At 42.9% G+C, this 25,189-nt stretch overlaps 1 protein-coding gene across 16 annotated transcripts in view; it reads left to right on the top strand.

Moving 5' to 3' along the window:
* NVL (nuclear VCP like) overlaps window positions 1–25,189 on the top strand; it is a 110,634-nt gene that overhangs the window by 40,186 nt on the left and 45,259 nt on the right. For 13 of the 16 annotated variants that reach the window (XM_070055378.1, XM_051820594.2, XM_070055376.1 and 10 more), the window contains 4 exons: window positions 2,508–2,612; window positions 5,158–5,220; window positions 10,209–10,328; window positions 14,562–14,661. In XM_070055378.1, coding sequence (XP_069911479.1) covers window positions 2,508–2,612; window positions 5,158–5,220; window positions 10,209–10,328; window positions 14,562–14,661 — 388 coding nt within the window. Of the gene's footprint in view, window positions 1–2,507; window positions 2,613–5,157; window positions 5,221–10,208; window positions 10,329–14,561; window positions 14,662–18,564; window positions 18,998–25,189 lie in introns of those variants that run through there. The other 3 variants (XR_011381469.1, XM_017347767.3, XM_008268363.4) reach the window with 2 other exon arrangements.

The raw sequence follows: 25,189 nt of genomic DNA, 5'->3' as shown, positions 1-25,189 counted from the left end.
AGTCAGAGAGAGATCTTCCATCCACTGGTTCACTCCAGAAATGCCCATAACAGCCAAAGGATATTTGGCTAGGCCAAAGCCAGGATTCCGTCAGGGTCTCTTATGTGGGTGGCTTTCGCCCAGCCACTCGGAGCATCTTGTGCTTTCCCAGGTGCATTAGCTGGAAGCTGAATCGGAATAGAGTGGCAGGGACATGAACCACTGCTCCAATGTGGGGTGTGTATGTAGCAGCCCAGCGCAGTGCCAGCCCCTGTGCTTCACATCTGTATCGTTGAATTAAAACACAGAAGTTTAGGTTTCCATTAAGGCTCAGTTGGGAACTACTACTACTTCTTTTTTTTTTTTTTAAGGTTTATGTATTTATTTGAAAGATTTAGAGAGGGAGAGGCTGAGAGAAAGTCATCTTCTATCTGCTGGTTCTCTTGCTACGTAGTTGCAATGACCAAGGTTGGAGCCAAGAGCTTCATCTAGGTCTCCCTTATGGGTGGCAGGGGCCCAAGTACTTGGGCCATCTTCTACTGCTTTTTCCAGGCCATTAGCAGGGAGCTAGATCAGAAGTGGAGCAGCCAGCACCCGGACTGGCGCCCATATAGGATGCTAACATTATAGGTAGTGCCTTTACCTACCAAGCCACAACTCCGGCCCCAGGATCTGCTTTTGAATTCAGTCATACCCTTAAAGATCAAAAGTTATTCTGTTGTTGTTGTTGTTTGTTAAAAGATTTATTTATTTGAAAGAATTTCAGAGATACATGGAGAGACAGATCTTATATCTACTTGTTGACTCCCCAAATGGCTGCAATAGCCCATGCTGGGCCAGGCCAAAGCCAGGAAACAGGAACTCCATCTGGGTCTCCCACAAGGGGGCAGGCGCTCAAATACTTCATATGTCTTCTGCTGCTTTCCCGGGCAGGTTAGCAGAGAAGTAGATTGGAAGTGGAGCAGCTGGAACTCAAACTGGCACCACTATGGGATTCCTGTGTTGCAGGTGGTAGCTTAATCCACTGCACCACAACCAAGGCTTCCAAAGACAATTTTAATTCCCATGAAACTGTAGATTAATTTTTGTTGCTGTAGATTCATTCTGAGAGGTGGAGCGTGGTGGAGGCAAGAGGCGTGGAGTCACCTCACAGACCCCGGGAGTCGGGTGAAAGCGGGCTATAGGCGAGAAGCCTGCAGACTCGTTTATTTCAGTTGGTACAGCAGCTTAGATAGCCAAGGCAGCCAATCCAGTTAAGAGACAGTTTATCCCCTAACCAGTCACAGCCTGTTGCCAGGCAGGCTCTGTTGCCAGGTGGTTTCCCAGGTGGTTTCACTCACTTGCCAGCGGCCATCTTGGCATGGCCTTCTCATTCCATCACAAATTTTTATTCATTTTCACTTTCTACTTTATTGATGATCACATGGTTCATTAATTATGTTCCTTTTAGAGGCATATACTACAAAACTAGTATACACCAGGATAGCAGTGAACAAGTATCTCCTGCTTTTGGCTATGTAAAGTGTATGGCTGCTTCTGATTTTATTTTTTTTTAAAAAGTTTATTTGATTTATTTGAAAGTCACAGTTAAAGAGAGGGAGAGACAGAGTGAAAGATATTCATCCTCTGGTTCACTACCCAGATTCCACAACAGCCAGTGCTGGGCCCTGCTGGAGCCAGGCGCTTCATCCAGGTCTCTTAAAAGACTTTGACCATCCTCTACTGCTTTTCTCAGGCCATTAGCAGGGAGCTGGATCTTAAATGGAGTGGCTGGGACCCTTACAGATTGCTAGCATAACAGGTGACAGCTTTATCTGCTATGCCACAATGCCAGTCTCTGCTTTTGATTTCTTAGAGGAGGTCATTACCTCAACTTTTGTAACTGAAAGTATGGATGGTTTTCTAAAACATCTTGAGTTTCAAATTTTGAAATAACTCTTTTTATTTCTTTTTCTAATAATTTGTAGAATTCTTTTTTTGTAAAGATTTATTTATTTATTTGAAAGGCAGAATTACAGAGAGGCAGAGAGAGTAAGGTCTTCCATCTGATGGTTCACTCCCTAAATGGCTATAACAGCTGGAGCTGAGCCCATCCAAAACTAGGAGCCAGGAGCTTCTTCTGGGTCTCCTACACAGATGCAGGGGGCCAAACACTTGAGCCATCCACTGCTTTCCCAGGCCATAGCAGAGAGGTAGATCAGAAGTGGAGGAGCCGGGACTCAAACCGGCACCCATATGGGATGCCAGCTCTGCAGGCAGCTGTTTTACCCACTACCCCACAGTGCTGGCCCCCTCATCTTCATTTCTAAGGTGTTCTGAGAACTTATATTTAAGTGTCAATTCCTCAAGCAGCTTCTTTTTTTTATTACTGTATATTCCATGTCTATTGCAGAGGTGAGCAGAAGTCAGGCATTATTCGTATCTGCTGGCTTAGCATCAGGGTTGAAAACAAGTGTCTGGAGATCACTTGAATGTTCAGTGTAGAACGGACACCTGTGACTGATCAGCATTGCCATTGTGCTTTCCAGGCACCAGTTCGGAACCCAGACCAGTTCAAAGCTCTTGGGTTAATGACCCCAGCTGGAGTCCTCCTTGCTGGTCCTCCTGGCTGTGGGAAAACTCTGCTGGCGAAGGTATGTTTAAGTACACTACATTTATTTTATACTTTACTATCAAGGAGCTAAAAAAAAAAGTTAAATAAAAATTTAACTATGTATTATAGTGAGGTAAATGGTTTACGTAACTTCTATTGGAAAATCAATTATAAAAAGTAACTGACAACTTTCTTCAGGAAAGAAAGTTTCCCACTTTTTTTTAATTATCAAAGGAGCGTCATTGAAAAATGTTTAAATCTATCATCTCCATTTTGTAAAACGATTCATTCATTTTTTTATTTATTTGAGAGGAAGAGTTACAGACAGAACAAGGGAGAGACAGAGAGAGAGGTCTTCCATCCACTGATTCACTCCCCAAATGGCTGCAATGGCCGGAGCTGGGCCAGGCCAATGCCAGGAGCTAGAAACTTCTTCCGAGTATTCCACATGGGTGCACTCCACTGCTTTCTCAGGCCATTAGGGTGGTGGATTGGAAGTGGAGCAGCTGGGACTTGAACCACTAGCACAGACTTGAACCACTTGAACCACTATGCCACAGCCCTAACTACTTTAGTTTTAAAGCAACAATAATCATACTTTGTATCACATTCTTTTTTGTTTTTGTTTGTTTTTTAGTTTGCTCTTTTTTAGTTTTATTTATTTGAAAGGAAGAGAGACAGGAAGAATTCTGCTGGTTCACTCTGTGAATGACTGTGACAAGTAGGGCTGTGCCTAGCAAAAGCCAGGAGCCCAGAAATCAGTTCAGGTCTCCCTTTTGTGGCAGGGACCTAACTAAGTATGTGAGCCATCATCTACTGCTTCCTTTGGTGCATGTTGAATGCAGTAAGCTAGAATGGGAATCAGAGCTGAGACTTGAACCCAGGTACTCTGAGATAGATCGTGGCCTTTGCAGGTGGTGTCATTTTCTTTTTTTATTTTTTTTAAAGATTTATTTATTTATTTGACTGGCAGAATTACCCAGAGAAAGAGAAGTATCTTCTATCATCTGGTTAACTTCCCAAATGGTGGAAGCCAAGATCTGGGAACCCAATCCAGTCTATCTCAACTTTATGTGGCCAATATCTCTACCTTTTGTGTTTTTCTACCCTTTGGAATCAAGTATTTTAAAGCCTCCTCCATGTCTATGAAGGGATTTTTGCCATCATTTTAAATATGTATAAAATTTCATCTAAAATTTACTTATCCCATAGAAATTGAAATTAATAGCATTCTTAATACCATAGCAGCCACATAATTTGTGATTCTTCGTAGATATCAAATTTCCATAATGCCCTGTGTAAAACTTACTTATGTTTTTCTTTTCTTTTCTTTTCTTTTCTTTTCTTTTCTTTTCTTTTCTTTTCTTTTCTTTTCTTTTCTTTTCTTTTCTTTTCTTTTCTTTTCTTTCTTTCTTTCTTTCTTTCTTTCTTTCTTTCTTTCTTTCTTTCTTTCTTTCTTTCTTTCATGATATTTATTTGAGAGGAAGAGTTATAGAGAAGCAGAGGCAGAGAGAGAGAGAGGGAAGGAGGGAGGGAGGGAGGGAGGGAGGGAGATCAGTCTTCCATCCGCTGATTCACTCTCTGGAGCCTAGAGCTTCTTCCAGGTCTCCCACACGAGTGCAGGGATCCAAAGACTTGGGCCATCTTGTACTGCTTTCCCAGGCCATAGCAGAGAGCTGGATTGGAAGTGGAGCAGCCAGGACTAGAACCAGCACCCATATGGGATAATGACACTGCAGGCTGTGGGTGGCTTTACCCACTACACCATAGCGCTGGCCCCACTGAATTTTTCTTGCCTACTTTTACAAGGCATGGTTGTCAGGGAGCTGGGACAGAGGAGCAAGAAGAGAACAAGATATTGTTTTTCTGCATTTTTTCATAGTAGTTAGAACAGCCAGAAAGGAGGTCCTACATTACAATGTATGCATCAACCAGGGGGAATTTCAGTTCTGTCTCATGTGTGCCTTGGTGATATTTGTTGTTGAATTACTTGTGTCTGCTTTTAGTTAGTTGTCTTTGTAGCAGAAAAGAAGTAACTTGTGGGCAAATGCTGTGGCACAGTAGGTCAAACTTCTTTTTATTTGCTTTCTATTCATTTCTTTTTTTTCCATTTGTTTCTTCCTTTCTGTAAATAAAGGATGGGGCAGGCACTGTGATAGAGGAGGCCCCTTGGGACACCTACATTGCATATCGATGCTGATTCATGTTCGTATTACTCCACTACTTCCTGCTAAAGCATCCTGCCAGGCAGCAGATGATGGGTCAAGTGCATGGGCTCCTGCCACCCACTTGGGAGACCCAGATAGAGTTCCAGGTTCCTGGCTTTCCCTTGGACTAACTCTGCCTGTTGTAGCCATTTGTGGAGTGAACCAGCAGGTGCAAGATCTCATTCTCTCCTTCTCTCTCTTGGTCTGTCTCTGTCTCTGCATTTCAAATAGGTGAAAAGAAATAACCATTTAAAAGGGAGTGGGGACTATAACAAGGAAGAAGGAGGGTAAAAGCAGGGTACTTCAATTTTTACAGATTTCTGTTGTTATTTTATTGTGTATTTGTCTTAATTATGGGTTTTTGTTCCCTCTTGCTAGGCTGTGGCAAATGAGTCTGGACTAAACTTTATATCTGTCAAGGGCCCTGAATTACTAAATATGGTAAGTGATGCTATTAGCCATTATTCTAGATTGGAAAAATGATGGTTATTCAAATTATACATGAAACCATCTTCGATCTTTGAAAACCTGTGTTATTTTTGCCAAGTCAGCACTTTACTGGGGAATCTGGCCTTTGCTGTGCTCTGTTTCTTAGTGTATATAAATGTTCTCTTGATTAACTCTATTAAACTCTTAGTCTGATTTTTTTTTTTTTTTTTTTTTTTTTGGACAGGCAGAGTGGACAGTGAGAGAGAGAGACAGAGAGAAAGGTCTTCCTTTGCCGTTGGTTCACTCTCCAATGGCCGCCGCGGCCGGCGCGCTGCGGCTGGCGCACCGCTCTGATCCGATGGCAGGAGCCAGGAGCCAGGTGCTTTTCCTGGTCTCCCATGGGGTGCAGGGCCCAAGCACCTGGGCCATCCTCCACTGCACTCCCGGGCCACAGCAGAGAGCTGGCCTGGAAGAGGGGCAACCGGGACAGAATCCGGCGCCCTGACCGGGACTAGAACCCGGTGTGCCGGCGCCGCAAGGCGGAGGATTAGCCTAGTGAGCCACGGCGCCGGCCAGTCTGATATTTTTTTAAAGATTTTTTTTTAAAGATTGATTTTATTTGAGTTACAGAGAGAGGTATAGACAGAGAGAGAGGTCTTCCATCCAATGGTTCACTCCCCAGCACTGGCCCCTCATAGTTTTTTCATACTGTACATTTTACATAAAGTTTTTGAAGACCCTTAGTATGGTTATATTCTTGTGTATAATTGTTAAATTCTTTCCCCTCATAGTATATACTCAAAAATAGAATTGATATATCTTTGAATGCAATGATATTTCAGAATTACCGCGAGGCCAGCACTGTGGCATAGTGGGTAAAACTGCTGCCTGCAGTGCTGTCATCCCATATGGGCACCTGTTTGCATCCCGGTTGTGCCACTTCTGATCCAGCTCTCTGCTATGGCCTGGGAAAATAGTAGAAGATGGCCCAAATCCTTGGGCCCCTGCACCCGCATGGGAGACCTAGAAGAAGATATTGGCTTCTGGCTTCGGATCAACACAGTTATGGCCATCTGGGGAGTAAATCAGCAGATGGAAGACCTCTCTCTTTCTCTCTCTGTCCCTCCTTCTCTCTGTGTGTAACTCTGACTTTTAAATAAATATCTTTAAAATATTTTTTCACAAAAAATGGAATTAACACAAATTTTTCTTCCAAAAAATCTTGAAGTCATGCCTACATAGGGTCATCAAAAAAGTTCATGGAAAATATATCATAAAAAACTTGAATGGATTTTGATTTTTTTAAATTTTTTTTAAAGATTTATTTTATTTATTTGAAAGAGTTATAGAGAGAGGTAGAGACAGAGAGGGAGGTCTTCCATCCGCTGGTTCACCCCCCAGATGACCCCAGCGGCCAGAGCTGTGCCCATTCGAAGCCAGGCGCTTCTTCCAGGTCTCCCACGTGGGTGCAGGGGCCCAAGGACTTGGGCCATTTTTTTCTACTGCTTTCCGAAGCCATAGCAAAGAGCTCGATTGGAAGAGGAACAGCTGGGACTAGAACTGGCACCCATATGAGATGCCGGTGCTTCAGGCCAGGGCTTTAACCTGCTGGTGGTTAGCAAATTTCTGTATCTTCCTCAGTATTGTTAATGTCAGATTTTTAGATTTTTACCATTCTGATGTGCATAAAATTTTATCTCAGTGTTTGACTTTTTTTTTAATAGATAGGTGTAGGTAGAGGTCTAAGGACAAGTCTAGACTGACCGGAAATTAAATAGTCTAATGAAGAAGATGTACATGTTGGGCTTAGAAAATGAATTTACTCTAGGACTTTTTTAATTAAAAAATTAATTTTTTTGAAGAGAGAGGAGACCTCCTTTCTGCTGGTTCACTCTACAAATACCCACAACAGCCTTAGCTGAGCTGGTTTAAAGCCAGAGCCAGGATCTCAATCCAGGTTTCTCAGCTGGGTGGCAGTGACCCAGCCATCTGAGCTATCACCACTGCATCCAAGGGTGTATATTAGCAGGAAGCTAAAGTCAGGAGTCAGAGCTGACTATGAATGCCAGCATCATAAATGCTAGGTGAAATGCCTGCCCCTCCAGGACAGTTTATTTTATGAAGACCGTTGGGAGTGTCCCGTAAGAAGCAGAAAACTGAATCTGGAGCTCTGGATGGATTTTAAAATTGTTATCATTTCAGTGGTACTGAAACCTTGCCAATGGATAGGGACTGCCAGAAGCGTATTAAGACTGTAAGAACGGGCTACAGCTCACTAGGCTAATCTTCCGCCTTGCGGCGCTGGCACACCGGGTTCTAGTCCCAGTCGGGGTGCCAGATTCTGTCCCGGTTGCCCCTCTTCCAGGCCAGCTCTCTGCTGTGGCCCGGGAGTGCAGTGGAGGATGGCCCAAGTACTTGGGCCCTGCACCCAATGGGAGATCAGGATAAGTACCCAGCTCCTGCCATCGGATCAGCGCGGTGCGCCGGCCACAGCGCGCTGGCTGCGGCGGCCATTGGAGGGTGAACCAACGGCAAAGGAAGACCTTTCTCTCTGTCTCTCTCTCTCACTGTCCACTCTGCCTGTCAAAATAATAATAATAAAGACTGTAAGAACAAATACATTGACAACCTCCAACGGGACCCTATAGATTTCATAATTAAGACGTAAGGAGGCAAGAGCCAGTAGAGTAGACTGAAAGTGGATAGAAGTTAGAGGATGCACCCACGACTTAACAAATTCTTCAACCTGGCAGTGTGCCCAGACAGTATAAACGAAACTGAAAGTAGTGCTTTGGACTTGATGATTAGAAGTTCATTTTTAATAACCCCATTATTAAACTGAATGGCTAAATAATTAGCAAGAATAAGATCTTTATTTGAAATATTTCTTCCTAAAGGCAAAGAAGATTTTCTTTTGTTTTGTTTTGTTTTTTAAGATTTATTTAATTTATTTGAAAGGCAGTGTCACAAAAAGAGATCTTCTGGCTGCTGATTCATTCCCCAAATGTCCCCAGCAACCAGGGCTAGGCCAGGCCTAAGCCAGAAGCCAGGAGTTTCATCCAAGTAACCCATGTAGGTACAGGGTTCCAAGCACTCAGGCCATCTTCCACTGCTGTCCTAGGTGCTTTATCAAGGAGCTAGTTTGGAAGTGGAGCAGTCAGGATTCAAACTGGCACCCATATGGGATGCCAGCACTGCAGACAGTAGCTTAACCTGCTATACCACAGCGCCGGCCCCAACTGCTTATTTCTAATCACTGTTGCCTTTGTTAAGATTAAATTGTTAATCTAATGAGGTTTCCTTTTCACTTGGTCATTTTGATTCACTATACCCAAATTCTCTTTACTACTTCTATTGATTAATCTCTTCTTGGGGCCCACGCTGTGGTATAGCTGGAAGGGCCACTGCCTGCAGTGCTCGCATCCCATATGTGCGCTGGATCAATTCCCAGCCACTCCACTTCCAATCCAGCTCTGTGCTGTGCCTGCGAGGGCAGTGGAGAATGACCCAAACCCTCAGGCCCCTGCACCCATGTGGGAATATCCTGAGGAGGTTCCTGGCTCCTGACTTCGGATTGGCGCAGCTCCCGGCCGTCGCAGCCAACTGGGGAGTGAACCAGTGGATGGAGGATCTCTCTCCCTCTCTCTGCCTCTCTTTGTAGCTCTTTGTTTTTTTTTTTTTCTGTTTTTGAACATTTATTTTTATTTATTCGGGGTAGTTGTGAGGTAAAAAAGGTTCTGTGTAAGTGAAATAAAATGTTTAATTACTGTAATCTGATGTATTCTTGGCCTTGATTATTTCTGATGACGGCATATTGATTTATAGGTTATTATGTTATAGCTATTTTATATATTATGTTATAGCTATTAATTTCCAACTAGTATACTAGTTGTAGCTATTAAGAAATAGCTGACTCTCTAAAGATATTTTCATATTCTGTTGTATGTAGCAGTTGTATTTTGAAAAAACTGCTTTTTCTTAGTCATCTAGTTTGAAATTTTAAGAATTTCTTATTCATAGCTAAAAAGTGAAACCACATCCTTACAACTTTTCTTATTACATAGTACTAATATTATAGCTGCTTGTGAACTACTGTATTTCCTTTTTAAGATTTATTTATTTATTTGAAGAGTTACATATAAAAAGAGATCTTCCCTCTTCTGGTTTACTCCCTTGGTAGCCACAATGGCAGGGCTAAGCCAAGCTGAAACCAAGAGCCAGGAACTTCATCCTGATCTCTCACATGGGTGGCAGGGGCCAAAGCACTTGGGCTGTCTTTCTGCTGCTTTCCCAGTCCATTAGCAGGGAGCCTGATCAGAAGTCAAGCAGCTTGAACAAGAAACGGTGCCCATACAGGATGCCAGCATCATCATGGGTGGTGGGTTTTCCTGCTACACCCCAACGCAGGCCCCTGAACTGCTTTAATTCTTAACTGATCCTAATATTTTATCTTTTGATGTAGCTTTAACATACAATAAGCCATTATGAGACATGTCAGATGCCCACCTGGCTCACTCTGCCTTCTCTGATACTATATGACAAAATAGCTCTTCCCTTTTTTTAGGCAGTTGACTTATGTAATAATAAGAACAGAATAGTAATTTGACTTGAATGCATTAAAAATACTGTTAAATTACTGAAAATTACTGTTGAGTATTTTATATATGTAAGCCTTAGAAGATAAATCTGTAATACAAGAGAATTGTGGGATTTTTACTTTTTTAGCCAGAGAAAGCCTTATATTCATTCCACTTAGTCTGTATTTTCTAAGTGTGAGAATTTATAGTAAGTTTAAATAATACCTGATTTTTCAACAGTTGAGCCACATGTAACCTGCTGTTTTATTGGACAAAAATGGTTTAATATCAGCAATTGAATATAGTTTAATGTTTTCTGACCCCTAACATTTAAGTGCCATTTAAAGCTGGTTTAGCTATCATTTGGTCCAAATCCGAAAGTTGCCTGTCTCTGCATTTTATTTTCTTTGTGTGTTTGTTTAGTATGTTGGCGAGAGTGAACGTGCTGTGCGGCAGGTTTTTCAGCGAGCCAAGAACTCGTCTCCCTGTGTGATATTCTTTGATGAAGTGGATGCTTTGTGTCCCCGGAGATCCGACCGAGAGGTATATATCCCAGATAGTGTTTCCCCAGTTTTTTAAGCACTGTAAATCTTTTCTACGTTCCACGTCAGGTGCTTCTTTTATAGACAGTAATTGCTTGGGAATGTTGAGACTGAATGAAGAAACCTGGGCATTTGAAATCAGAGCTTGGAGGTAACAGCTGTATTCTGTACCAGCTTCTATATCCATTTTTCCCCCTGTCCTATATATTATTTTGGTTTCCCAGTGTGTAGTTAATTCTGATTTATGCAGATGAGTAATTGGGAATGAAAGTGATAGTAATTTTGAATAACTTGTCTTGTAATCTTGTAGTTTTTTTGATAGTTTCAGTTAAATGATCTTGTCAAGATAAAATATAATTGAAGATTTCATGCACTCAAGATAGGGCTCAGGTTGTTATCTTTAAGATCCAGTACCATTACTGTCTGAGGAAGATACAAAATTGATCTTCACTGCATACCACATGCATCAACCACATTGTGTCACAGTTCTCAGAGACTGCAGGAACAGAGAGTGCCAGAAATATTTATCACCAGGAGTACCATTATGTAAGAAGGCAATGCCTAGTGAAACATAATGTACAGACATATTATTACCTCATGAAGCAGATGGTAATGACCAATAAATACATTTTATGAGTATATTTCATGGGTGTATTTCTGAAACCTGGGAAGTTTTTTTGTGTTTTTTTTTTCCCCCCAGATAGTTCTCTCTGTGTATCTATGTTCTTAGGGTGTGAACCATTCATTAAATGCATCATCTCACTAAAACTCCAAAAACATTGAAAAGCTAAAAAAAGTAAAGTTGACTAATGTAAATTTGACTCATAGTATAGCAATTATGTTTTCTCATCCAGTAGTCATGGATGCTATCAGATAATCTTTATGAGAGACTTTTCTCCATGGTATCAACGCCCACTGGATGAGAAAGCATTGCTAATACAAATAGAGGCATCAATTTCTTAGGTGGAGATCTTTGAATACTCTTTGAGTGAAGAAAAAAGGCATGAGTCCACCTTCCAGGGGCTTTTTAATGTTGTGAAGGTAGCATGGATAAAAACAAAGAGTCATACTCTCTCTCTGCTCTCTCCTGTCTCTCTGCTCTCTCTTCTTTGTGCTCTCTGCTCTCCTCTCCCACTGCTCACTCTCTCTTCTCTCCTTGCTAGCTCTCCTGAACACATGGCTCTTTCTCTCTCCTCTCTCCTCTCTCTCGGCTCCTCTCTCCTCTCGTTCTCTCTTCTCTGCGTTCTCTGCTCTGCTCTCCTCTCCCCCTGCTCACTGTCTCTTCTCTAGTCTCTCTCTTCTCTTCTCGCTAGCTCATCTCCTCTCTGTCTCTCTCCCTTAGACTCTCCTTCTCTTTCCTTCTTCGCCCCTTCTCTCCAGCCTGCTAGGTTTCCCCAATAAACCCTTTCCCTTAAAAAAAAAAAAAAAAAAAAAAAAAAAGTCGTAGTCAGCAACCCACTGTCGGATCCAGAACAAAGCACCACGCTTTGAAACACCTAGCTTGCTCTGGGTGTTCCTCCTTTGTATTCCCTTCTCTTGTGCCATCAATAAAGCCTTCGTTTGTCCACAGCCTCTTTACTCGATTTACAGCTCCCTATTATCAGCTGATAAATCTTAATTCTGGGGACTTCCTTATCCACTACTGCCCACACACCTGCCTGCAGTCATATGAAGTACAGACGGATACCTTCCATTTGCTGGTTTATTCCCCAAATATCTGCAACATTCAGGTCTGGGAGAAACTGAAGCCGGGAGTCTGGAACTTAGTCTGGGATCCCTATGTGAGTGGCAGGGACTGAAGTGGTTGAGCCATCATCTGCCGCCTCTGCGTTCACATTAGCAAGAAGCTGAAATTGTCAGTAGTGTCCAGACTTGATCCCAGGCACTCTAATATGGGATGCAGGCTTCCCAAGCAGCATGTTAATTTCTCTGCCGAATACTTGCCCCTAAAAAGATTAAATTTGATGTATTCCTTTTTAGTTTCACTAGTTGTACATGAATACATGTTTGGAAGAATTCAAATAAAGCCCAAGTATAAAGAGAATGAAATCTTCCTTCTTTATTCTCTATTCTTGGAGCTCACTTCTGATAGGTGAGCATATAGTGTCTCATTCTAGAGCTTTTTTCTTCTTCTTCTTCTTCTTTTTTTTTTTTTGACAGGCAGAGTTAGACAGTGTGACAGAGAGACAGACAGAAAGGTCTTCCTTCCGTTGGTTCATCCCCCAAATGGCTGCCACGGCCAACACACTGTGCCAATCTGAAGCCGGGAGCCAGGTGCTTCCTCCTGGTCTCCCATGCAGGTGCAAGGCCCAAGCACTTGGGCCATCCTCCACTGCCTTCCAGGGCCACAGCAGAGAGCTGGACTGGAAGAGGAGCAACCAGGACAGAATCTGGTGCCCCAACCGGGACTAGAACCTGGGTGCTGGCGGCGCAGGTGGAGGATTAGCCAAGTGAGCCGCAGCACCAGCTTCTAGAACTTTTTTCATAAACTTAAAAACACATATCATTTAGACTTCTACTTTTTATATGTATGTATTTCTTGTCAATTTCCCAAGTGCTTAATTTTTTTTAAAGATGTATTTCATTTTGTTTTAAAGACAAAGTTACAGAGAGAGGGGGAAACAGCACTTCAATCTGGTGGTTCACTCCCCAAATGACCCCAACAGCCAGGGATGGCCAGGTCAAAAGTAGGAGTCAGGAGCTTCATCTGGGTCTGCCACAGGAGTTCAGGGCCAAGTCACTTGGGCCATATTTTGCTGCTTTGCCAGGTGCGTTACGAGGGAGCTAGAACTGGAGCTCATATGGGATGCTGACATTGCAGGTGCCACTGTAGCCCATAATGCCATAACCCTAGGTCCAATAACTTGTTTTTTTAGTTACTGCATAATGTTCTAGTCTGGATATGGTGGAATTTGCTCAATATTTCCTCTACAACATTTACTTTCTTTCCAGTTGGTTTTGCTACACACACACACACACACACACACACACCCGTGTGTATGTATATAAAGATTTGTTTATTTGAAAGGCAGAGTTAGAGGAGGGGGACACAGAGATCTTCTATCCTCTAGCTTACTCTCCAAGTGGGTGGCAGGGGCCCCAGTACTGGAGCTGTCTCCTGCTGCTTTCTAGGTGTGGAAGCAAAGAGCTGGATCATTAACAGAACTCCAACTAGTGCACACTTGGGATCTCAGAGTTGCAGACAGTGGTTTAAGTGAGCTGTGCTACTACATATTTATGTCACATATTTATGTGCCCATGTGGGAGTATGTGAGGTAGAATTTTGCAAGTGAAAATCAATGTTGAAGATATGTACGTACTGCCTTTGAACTATAATACTATACCATCCTTCACAGAAACTACCAGTTCTCTGTGCCCCCTAGCAGTGTAGGAAAATTACCATTTCCCACACCTTTGTCAACAGTGGACAGTATTTTTTCCTAGTCTTATCACTTCTCTTCAATTTTGTTATATAGAATTATAATTAGAATATAGTAAAATTTGTCAGCTTTTCCTCTATTGATTCTTTGGCCTTTTGTCTTTTTTAATTGATGTTGTATTTTTTACTCCTAGAACATCTTCATGTTTTTGAGTCCAGATTATAATTCTGTTAACCTCCTGACCAATAGTGTTATGTTGTCAAAAAGTAATAGATGCATCAAATATTTTTTCCTGGATCAATGAATGAGTTAAACCCATTACTACCTCTGTACATAAGTTTATGTTGAAGAAAGATAATTAACAACAGAAAAAAAAAAGAAACAGCACTCCTTCTGTCTACATTTTTGGTTGGTTTTATTTCTGTATCTAAGGGATGCTCCTGTGGTTCCCAACACCCTGAACCTTTCTTTGGGATGTTGCTATGAGGTAGCCTTAGGCTCAAGATCTGGAGTACCTGATATATTGGGGAATCTAGGGTTCAAAAGCTGAATCTAGATTTGCCTGGAGGGAGGTCTGTGCCTATTTGAGCTGTGATTAACTAAGAAGCATAAGCCTTTGGGATGTGGTTGGCCTGGAACTGAGTCTCATCTCCCCCTACCACCTTACAGTGAAACTACGCACAAGGAACCCCAACACCTCGTTCCTCATCCAGACTTCACAGTACATTTTGCACAGTGCTGTGAATAGTGAATCTCTTGGCTGAATCTATGTTGTTCACATTAATGTTGTATCTTGTATAAAATGGAATGCTTTGTTTTTTATCCTTTGTTTTGAAAGCTTGGTTTCTCTTTAGACAGGAGCTAGTGTGCGGGTGGTGAATCAGCTGCTTACAGAGATGGATGGTCTGGAGTCGCGCCAGCAGGTTTTTATCATGGCAGCCACTAACCGGCCAGGTAAGGAAGGACAGGCTCACACAGACAGGACTCAAAGCCTGCAGCTTTGGCCACGATATAATTTGCATATTTCCTGTGAAGGAAGATTACTTTTGGGTTCCAGGTTGAATAAAACCTTAGTGGGGTCAGTACTGTGGCATAGCAGGTAAAGCTGCCGCCTTCAGTGCTGGCATCCCATATGGGCACTGGTTCGAGTCCTAGCTGCTCCACTTCCGATCCAACTCTCTGCTATGGCCTGGGAAAGCAGTAGAAGATGGCCCAAGTCCATCTGGGAGACCCAGAGGAAGCTCCTGGTTCCTGGCTTCGGATCGATGTAGCTCCGACCATTGCGGCCAATTGGGGAGTGAACCAGCCTCTCCTCTTTGTGTAACTGACTTTCACATAAATAAATAAAATCTTTCAAAAAAATGAAACACAAACCTTAGCAAGTTCTAATGTAAGCTTTAGTAAGAAGCATAGTAGTATTTGCTGGATTCCATGAAATTGTTTCTCTATATCGGTGCTCAGAGCCTAGTCTTGTGGGCAGAGAACAATTCCAATCTGCTTTTTATTGCGAATGTATTCTTGTATCCTATGGTTTCTCTCCAGCTTGTAAGACACAACAACCAGGGACAACTCAGTTAGAAAATGGATTTTCAAGCTTTTATACTAAAGCTATGCCCCTATCCTTCCCATTTTAACTCTTATTAAACATGGCTTTTAAGCTGAAGCATTCTATTAGAGATTTAGAAAAAGTCTCAATTTGCAGCAATGCTGAAGGTGGCTTTGGTTGGGATCCTGCTTTCTCTTTGTATAGTTTTGGGCTCTGCTCTGCGTGAGCCCCTCTGTGGCTGCTGCTACTGCTGCACTGGTGTTTTATAAGTGGATCTTCAGGCAGTGGATGGTACTTTAGTTGCTTTAATGAGTTTAATCGGTTGTCAAACTGATATAATTTTCCATTTCTTGTACATTATTATGGAGATTGAAATCTTGATATATTATATACCATTTCATTTTATGGTGAAAAGTTGTAAGTTGTTATTATGATTTATAGTTTAGTGTTGACAATAAGAAAATACTGTTTAGAATATTCCAGAACTGTGTTTGAGTCTTGCCTGTAGCACCTTGCATTCTAGTAACTGTTCTAGTATCCTGACCTGTTCCAAAACCAACCAGATATACTGTGACTCAGTTTTTTTTTTTTTTTTTTTTTTTTTTTTTGGACAGGCAGAGTGGACAGTGAGAGAGAGAGACAGAGAGAAAGGTCTTCCTTTGCCGTTGGTTCACCCTCCAATGGCCGCCGTGGCCGGCGCACCGCGCTGATCTGATGGCAGGAGCCAGGAGCCAGGTGCTTTTCCTGGTCTCCCATGGGGTGCAGGGCCCAAGCACCTGGGCCATCCTCCACTGCACTCCCTGGCCACAGCAGAGAGCTGGCCTGGAAGAGGGGCAACCGGGACAGAATCCGGCACCCCGACCGGGACTAGAACCCGGTGTGCCGGCGCCGCTAGGCGGAGGATTAGCCTAGTGAGCCGTGGCGCCGGCCTGTGACTCAGTTCTAACACTAGTGGAGTTATGTTAGATCTCACCAGTCAGTGGGCCCCTAGACAGGACCCCCGCCCCCTTCAGATGCCAGCACCTGTGGTCGTCCCAGGACAAGTGCAGTTCTGACAAGCCTGCTACTAATGTATGGATTCCTTTGATCCCTCAAGTTACATAATTTGCTAGGATAACTCACAGACCTCAGGAAAAGTGCTTAGCTGAAAATTAGTTTTATTAACAAACAATACACCTGGTTTCTGGTCAGAGTGGGAGCACTGAGCTCCCCTGCCATCCCCTTAAAATCAGAACGTGGTGTTTGAAGTTTTTATTGGGGTCTCAATATGTAGGTGAAACCAGTTAAGTCATTGATCCAATGATTGAGCTTAGTCTCCTCCCCAGAGGCCAAAGCAAGTGAGAGGGCAAGGCTCAAAGTCCCAATCCTTGAATAATGTGCTTGCCCTTCTGGTGTCCAGTCCAGATTTTGAAGCTACCTGAGCCCTGTGGTAAGTCACCTCAGGAGCACAACAAAGACATGCCTCTCATTCAGGAGATTCCAAGGGTTTTGAAGCTCTGTGCTAGCAATCAGAGGCAAACACCATGATTCCTTCATTATATCACATATATATGGCATACGTCACTCCGTCTTGCTGTCTGAGGATAACTGTTAATTGGTAGGATTGTCACAAAGGTTAAGTGATGTTGTTAATGCATCTTTCACCGTGTTGGCAAACAGCAGGTAGCTGTTTAATTGTCATAGTCATGAGAAGTGTTGGTTAGAGTGTTGACAGTTGTCTTTAGTCAGAAAATCACAGTCATCCTGGAAGAAACCTTGAAATTCCTTCAGATGTGGGCAAAATCCCATCTTACCTTTCCTAACAAATATAGACCTTTTCTCAAGTTTCAAGATATTCTTTAGTTTTCTAAAATCTTGTGTATCTTCAGTAGCACTCAACCATGTTTCATATCTTTTTTGTCTATTTGTTTGTTTAAAGAGTTATTTTTTATTTGAAAGGCAGAGCAACCCAGAGAGGGAGAGGAGAGGTATCCACCTGCTGCTGATTTATTTATTCCCCCAGTGGCCACAATAGCCAGATCTGTGCCAGGCTGAAGCCGGGAACCAAGAAATCCATCCTGGTCTCCCACAAGGGTGGCAAGGGCCCATGCACTTGGCCTGTCTTCTGCTGGCTTCCTGAACACAGGAGCAGGAAACTGGATCTGAAACTGAGCAGCTGGGACACAACCAGCAGTGCAATACAGGTGGCCACTGTTGCAGGTGGTGACGGAACATGCAGTGCCACAACACCAGCTCTCACATCTGTTTAATGTAAACAGCCTGGTCTTTTAGTTTAATCTCGGTGGATTAGAAAATAGGTCGTTCAGTGTCACCAGATTTTCCTTCCATCTTCCCTTCAGAACATCCCTGTACATTACCTTTCCCCATGGAGTTCTCTACCCTGACCTCTTTCATCAACTGAATTATTTCCAGAGTCTCCAGATTCTTTTTGTTGTGTTACTGAAAGCTCACTCCCATTCCCAGTGCTGAATGAAGATAGCAAGGGCATATGAGGACAAAGGAAAGAGAAAGTTTACACTGCTGGCAGATAAGAGGTTAGCACTCTGAGTCTCAAGAATTTCCACCTTCCTGAATGAGGGTGATTCTGGCTTTTAAGGAGGCTACAAGGAATGGAGAGTCAGACTTAAGGGGATCAAAGGATAGGGACTGCTGCATGTTGGCCTCTGGCGCTGGTTGGAGTCACGGTGGTTATCCGTTCTGGTTACATGTTCAGATCGGGTTGAGGTTCCTGGTTGGCAGTGCTGTACTTCAGGGAATGCTTATGCTGGCCAGGTAGTCTTAGAGCTTTCTGCCCTGCCCTGAGCTAGGATTCCCCTAAACAAAACCCTTCAAGACAATCCCACCCCCAACTTGTTATATATTAGAAAAACAAATTAACGCATGAATCCAGTGATTAGAATCTCCTGGGGTAGGCTGTACCACTCCCACAATTCATTGAGTTAAACTCAGAGTGGGTGGCCAGGAAGCTACAGCCTGATGGTGTCTTGCACTTGTATTCCAGGCATCAAGGGTTTCAGTTGTGAAACACAGTCCTGAATACAAAAGCTGTTTTGTTTGGCTCCTGATGTGCATGGCAGATGAATCATAAATTGGTACCTTTGTTTTGTCCTTTCCTGTGTACTTACGTCTTCACCATACCTCAGCCATCCTTGTTTTTCCCCACTAATAAATCATGTTGCATTGATAGCCTATGTGAATTTAACAGATTTTCTAGATCTTTTTCAGTTATGCTTATGTGACTGTTCTGTTCCATTATATACTATCATGTGTTTTGATTGCTCTTAACTTAGCTTTAAGAAATCCCTTTACAGGGCCAACGCTGAGGCATAGTGGGTAAAGCCACCGCCTGCAATGCCAACATACCATATGAGTGCTGGTTCAAGTTGCTGCTGCTCCACTTCTGATCCAGCTCCCTGCTAATGTGCCTGGGAAAACAGTAGAAGATGGCCCTGTGTACTTGGACCCCTGTACCCACATGGGAAACCTTGGAGAAGCTCCTGGCTCCTGGCTTTGGACTGGCCCAGCTTAGGCCATTGCCACCATCTGGGGGAGTGAACCAAAGGATGAAAGATCTCCCTCTCCTCTCCCTCTGCTGTCCTTCTCCCTCCTCCCTCTCCCTCTCTCCCCCTCTCCTCTTCTTTCTCTCTCTTCCCCCCCTTCCCCCCTCCCCCATCTGCCTTCCCCTCTCCCTCTCTCCCTTCTCTTTATAACTGCCTTCAAATAAATAAGTAAATTTTTTAAAAATCCCTTTACAGCTTAGTGTTGTAGATCAGTTATATTAATATAATTTAATGGGGCCAGTGCTGTGGTGCTGCGGGTTAAAGCCACCATCTATAGTGCCGGCATCCCATATGGGTGCCGGTTTGAGACCCGGCTGCTCACTTCTGATCCAGCTCTCTGCTATGGCCTGGGAAAGCAGTACAAGATGGCCCAAGTCCTTGGGCCCCTGCACCCACATGGGAGACCTGGAAGAAGTTCCTGACTCCTAGCTTCGGATCAGCTCAGCTCTGGCTGTTGTTGTCATCTGGGGAGTGGACTGGCAGATGCAAGACTTACTTTCTCTCTCTCTCTCTCTCTCTCTCTCTCTGACTCTAACACTGTCTTTCAAATACATAAAATAAATCTTTATATATATATATAATTTTATCATAAGGTCTACTCCTTTGTTCATCATATTAAGTTTTAGCAATATTTCTGTTCCCACTGAGCTTTGGTATTCAATGGAGAATAATTTAGAAAACTTTTTCCTACATGTATTCTGCTTTGGAGCTGGGAAGTAGTGGAGGGAGGATAGTAGATAAGCAAATAAGGTGAAATAAACCAGAATAAGAGGATAAAGAATGACTGGTGGTTAGGAAGGGGATGTTTGTTTAGATAGCTTGGTTTGGGATCACTTCTTCAGAAAAGTGATACATGAACATGAACCAAAAAATATGAAGCTTGAAGCCATGCAGAAATCTGAGAGAACATTCTGGGTGGAGAACCAGGCAGGTGTGAAGATCCTGAGGTGGGGATGAGTTTGTCATGTTGGAAAACCAACAAGAGGGCCAGTGTGCCTACAGTGACATGAGTGATGGAGAGGTACGCGGGGCCTGATGGCTGCAGTAAGTGACATGGATTTTATTCTGATAAGATGAGATAAAATTGGAGGGTTTTGAGCAGAGGAGTGATATGATCTGGCATTCTTTTTTCTTTTTTATTTAAAAAATGACTTTTTATGTTTTTTTATATCTTATATTTTGAAATAATTGTATATTCACAGGATATTATAAAAATAATGCAAGAGTCCCATGTACCAGTTTGCCCTAATTATTATATTTTGGGTGGCTGTGGTACCATAGCAAAGGCAGGAAACAGACATTTTTATAATTTTCTATTTTTGTGCCATTTTAGCATATGTGTAGATGCCTGTAATCATACTACAATCAAGATTCAGAACTGTCCCATCACCACAAAGGTCTCTTTGTTCTGTTCCTTATGGTAACTCTCACCTCTCCCTTCTGCATAACTAACTCAATACATCCCCTTCTCTGTTCTTTGTATGTCTTTGTCAGCTTTAGAATTGCATGTGAAAATAAACATAGAGAGTGTGGACATTTAGCCTAGCAATTAAGATGTGCACATCTCACCTCAGAGCGTCTAGGTATGATTCCCAGCTCCAGCTCCAAACCCCTGTCAGCGCAGACCCTGGAGGCAGCTGTGATGTCTCAAGGAATTAGATTCCTGCCATTGAAATAGCTAACCCAGCTTATGTTCCTCACTCCTGGCCCTGGCTAGCCCTGACCATTTTAGGCAGTTGGAGAGTATACTAGCAAATGGGAGATTGTTCTCTGTCTCTCAAATAAGTAAAAATGTTTAAAAAAATACGGCAAATAAGCATGTAAGACATCCAACTTAATATGTCGTTAGGGAATTGCAAAAATTTTTTTTTTTTTTTTTTTTTTTTGACAGGCAGAGTGGACAGTGAGAGAGAGAGACAGAGAGAAAGGTCTTCCTTTGCCGTTGGTTCACCCTCCAATGGCCACCGCGGCTGGCGCGCTGCGGCCGGCGCACCGTGCTGATCCAATGGCAGGAGCCAGGTACTTCTCCTGGTCTCCCATGGGGTGCAGGGCCCAAGCACTTGGGCCATCCTCCACTGCACTCCCGGGCCACAGCAGAGAGCTGGCCTGGAAGAGGGGCAACCGGGACAGAATCCGGCGCCCCGACCGGGACTAGAACCCGGTGTGCCAGCGCCACAAGGCGGAGGATTAGCCTAGTGAGCCGGAATTGCAAATTAAAACAACAAAGGGGCTGGCGCTGTGGCGCAGCAGGTTAGAGCCCCGGTCTGCAGTGCTGGCATCCCATATAGGTGCCAATTTGAGACCCAGCTGCTCCACTTCCGGTTCAGCTCTCTGCTGTGGCCTGGGAAAGTAGTAGAAGATGGCCCAAGTCCTTGGGCCCCTGCACCTGTGTGGGAAACCCAGAAGAAGCTCCTGGCTCTTGGCTTTGGATTGGTGCAGCTCCGGGCGTTGTGGCCACCTCTCTCTCCTTCTCTCTGTGTAACTCTGCCTTTCAAATAAAAAAATAAATCTTTAAAGAAAAAAAAAAAAACAAATAGCATTTACAAGCCAATTAGAATGATTTAAAGTTCAGAATTAGACAAAGACCAAATGCAAGGGTGTGGAGCAACAGAAAACCCATTCATTGCTGTTGGATATGTAAAATGTCATGGCTGGGAAGACGATTTGGCAGGTTTTTTTTAGCTTTTTGCTAGCCCCTACCTGAAATCAGCCTTTTCTTAATTTATGAATGTAGGCAGAACAGCAGAGTAGTGTCAGCAATACTCTTACCAACCCCAGACTTTCTGGCTCATGAAGAGGCCGACTTGCAACCCAGAGAGAGTTTATTGGGAACTTATGCATGAACACACGGCAGACAGCACAAGGGAAGAAGTTTCGCCTCCTGGCTCACGGAGGGGACCTTAGCAAGTGCTTTTATTGGGTTGGGTAGGCATGGCAGTTTTCCAGCACACAGTACTTCGACCTGTACCTAGCCCAGAATTTGGCTTATCCCCCTCAGCACGTGACATGTCCAAGCTTGTTGTTTTGCATAAGTTTTTTGTTTTTTTTGTTTTTTTGCGTACGGTCTACTCAAAATGGCAATGTTATTCATTACTGCCACCCTGCGAAAATCACTTATTAGTGATTTTCCGCTTCCCTTGGCAAATAACCGCTTCCCTTGGCTCAACCAGAGATGCAGGTCCTTGTGCAGACTGCATCTAGACCACAGAACTTCTGACTTCAGTCTGTGCTGCACACATCTTCCCATTCCTTTCCTTCAATATCAGCTCCTGTAAAGGATGTTCTTGGGTGGGGAACTACCTAGTCTGACTTCATCCACTGTCTCACTTGTTGTAAAACATACATAACAGGGGCCGTCTCTGTGGCACAGCTGGTTAACGCTCTGGCCTGCAGTGCCAACCTCCCATATGGGCACCAGTTCGAGACCTAGCTGCTCCACTTCCAATCCAGCTCTCTGCTGTGGCCTGGCAAAGCAGTAGAAGATGGCCCAAGTGCTTGGGCCCCTGCACCCATGTGGGAGACCCGGAAGAAGCTCCTGGTTTCAGATCAGCACAGCTCCAGCTTTTGTGGCCTTTTGGGGAGTGAACCAGCGATGGAAGACTCTCTCTCTCTCTCTCTCTCTCTCTCTCTCTGCTTCTCCTTCTCTCTCTGTGTAACTCTGTAACTCTGACTTTCAAATAAATAAATAAATCTTTAAAATAAAAACATACATGACACTCATAGGCTACAAAACCCAAATAGTCACCACCACCACACCAGCTTGGTACTGCCTTTCCTACTCAGTGGTATCTCTTTTCCTAGTAGTAGCAGTACAGTATCCAGAAAAAGCTTATGCAATCTGTGTATGGCTCAGTTGAAAAAATAAGTAAGTAAATTGTGATATACAAGGTTCTGGATAAAGATTAGGTCTGCATTTTTACATTTGATAGATCACTTCTAATTCAGAATCTCTGTCCTTTCTAAACCCTTTATAATTATTTTTAAATGAAAGAATGGATGACTTACAGAGGATACTTATTTCAGTATATAGTAAAATACTAAGCGTAAGTTTCAAGTTAAATGGAGTGTTCTCTCAGCAGTATAGTCATAATGCTCATGGATCAGGACTGAAGGCTTCTTGGGAGGCAGTTCAACAATGACTTGGTGCAGTGTCCAAGCCTGTATATCTTGCCCTTTGGCACAGTACCACCCTTTTAAAGATAACTTAGGCCCTGGCATAACCTCTGATCTACACAAACCATAGCACAGAGTAGAACTCAATAATTATTTGTTTAATGAATCATAAAATGAGATCTGCTTCTGTTTCATGAACATTTTTTGGTCTTAAAATAATTTTCACTTGATATATTTTTAGTCTTATTAGTCTGAGAATCCGTTTTTTTTTTTTTAACTTTATTGAGATGTTATCATAACAGTTTTTTTTTCTTTTTAAGATTTATGTATTTGAAAGGCAGAGTGACAGAGAAAGAGAGAGAGTCAGAGAAAGAGATCTTCCATCCACTGGTTCACTTTCCAAAGGGCCACAATGGCCAGAACTGGGCCAGGCTGAAGCCAGAAGCCTGGAACTCCGTTCAGGTAGCCCACATGAGTGGCAGGAGCCACATACTTGAGCCATCATCTGCTGCTTTGCCAGGCATATAAGCAGGGAATTGGATCAGAATTGGAGTGCTTAGACTTGAACTGGCACAGTGGTATGGGATACTGGCATATCAGGCAGCAACTTAGCCTGCCATGCCACAACACTGGCCCACATAAAATTTATTTTACAGCTATAAGGAATAGTATAAAATTTCTACTTAATTCTTCATATTCTGTGGTGGCATGAGTTTGAAAACATTATCTGAATACATTTTCCATCTTTGGAAAGCTTTTTAAAAGCCTATTATATGTATAGAATCCAGTGATTTTGCGTATTATGTGCAGAGTTTTGTGGCTATCCCAAGTGCAAGTTTAGAATATTTCCATCACCCTAAAAAAAGCTTCTGTCTGTTACATTCACTCTCCTTCCCTCCCTCATCTCCAGCCCCAGGCAACTGCTAGTCTAATTTCTATCTTTATAGATTTGTCAGTTCTGGATATTTGATATAAATGAAATGATACAACATGTCAGCTTTTACTTAGCATCAGATTTTAAAGATTTGTCTACATAGTAGAATATATTAGTACTCATTTGTTTTTATTGCCAAGTGCTATTCCATTTTGTGGATGTACCACATTTTGTTTTTTTCACCAGTTGATGAACATCTGAACTATTTTTGCTTTTTGGCTAGTAAGAATCATGTTAGAGTGAACATTCCTATCCAGTTTTTGTGTAGACTTCACATTGTCTCTGGGTATATACCTAGGAGGCGAGTTATAAGGTCACATGGTGGCTCATAATTTGAGAAAGTGCCATACTTCTTTCCAGAGTGCCTGCATGATTGCATAATCCCACTAGTAACTGTGACATAACAGTGTACAAGGGATCAAGTTTCTCCACATCCTCACTAGTACTTGGCTGTCATTTTTGATTATATATTTCGATAATATTTCACTATTACTTGGTTTTCATTTTTTTTATAATTAATGATGTTGAGCATCTTTTCTTGTGCTTATTGGCCATTTATATATATAATTTGGAGATTATTTCTATTTGAATCCTTTGCACATATTTTTATTTGGTTACTTGCCCGGTTGTTGTGGTAAGAGTTCTTTATTCTTGATACAAGTCTGTGATCAAGTACTCAATTTGTATATGTAGTCTCCCAGTCTGAGTTGTCTTTTCACTTTGTTCATGTCATTTGAAGCACAAAAAGTTTTAATTAAATCGAGTTTGTCCATTTTTTTCTTTTATCACAAACACTTTAATGTAGTTATCTAAGAAATCATTGGCCGGCTAATCCTCTGCCTGCGGCGCCGGCACCCCGGGTTCTAGTCCCAGTTGGGGCGTCAGATTCTGTCCTGGTTGCTCTTCTTCCAGTCCAGCTCTCTGCTGTGGCCTGGGAGGGCAGTGGAGAATGGCCCAGTTCCTTGGGCCCTGCACCCACATGGGAGACCAGGAGGAAGCACCTGGCTCCTGGCTTCGGATCGGCGCAGCGCATAAGCCGTAGCGGCCATTTGGGGTGTGAACCAACAGAAAAGGAAGGCCTTTCTCTCTTTCTCTCTCTCACTGTCTAACACTGCCTATCAAAAAATTACAGAAAATAAATAAAAAATCATTGCCTAACACAAGATCACAAAGATTAGTTATTGTCAGTTCCTCCTGTGTTCTAAGTTGTAACTGTGAGCTCTTGAATTTGGGCCCTTTTTTCTGTTTCACAGTACGGTAGTAAATGCTTGCTGATCAGATAGGTGCCTTTCCAGGCAGCCATCTCAGTCTGTAAAGCTTTGTGGTTGT

Source organism: Oryctolagus cuniculus, chromosome 13, assembly GCF_964237555.1.
Source record: "Oryctolagus cuniculus chromosome 13, mOryCun1.1, whole genome shotgun sequence".
Taxonomy (NCBI): Eukaryota; Metazoa; Chordata; class Mammalia; order Lagomorpha; family Leporidae; genus Oryctolagus; species Oryctolagus cuniculus.
This window is presented reverse-complemented; position numbering and strand designations above follow the sequence as displayed.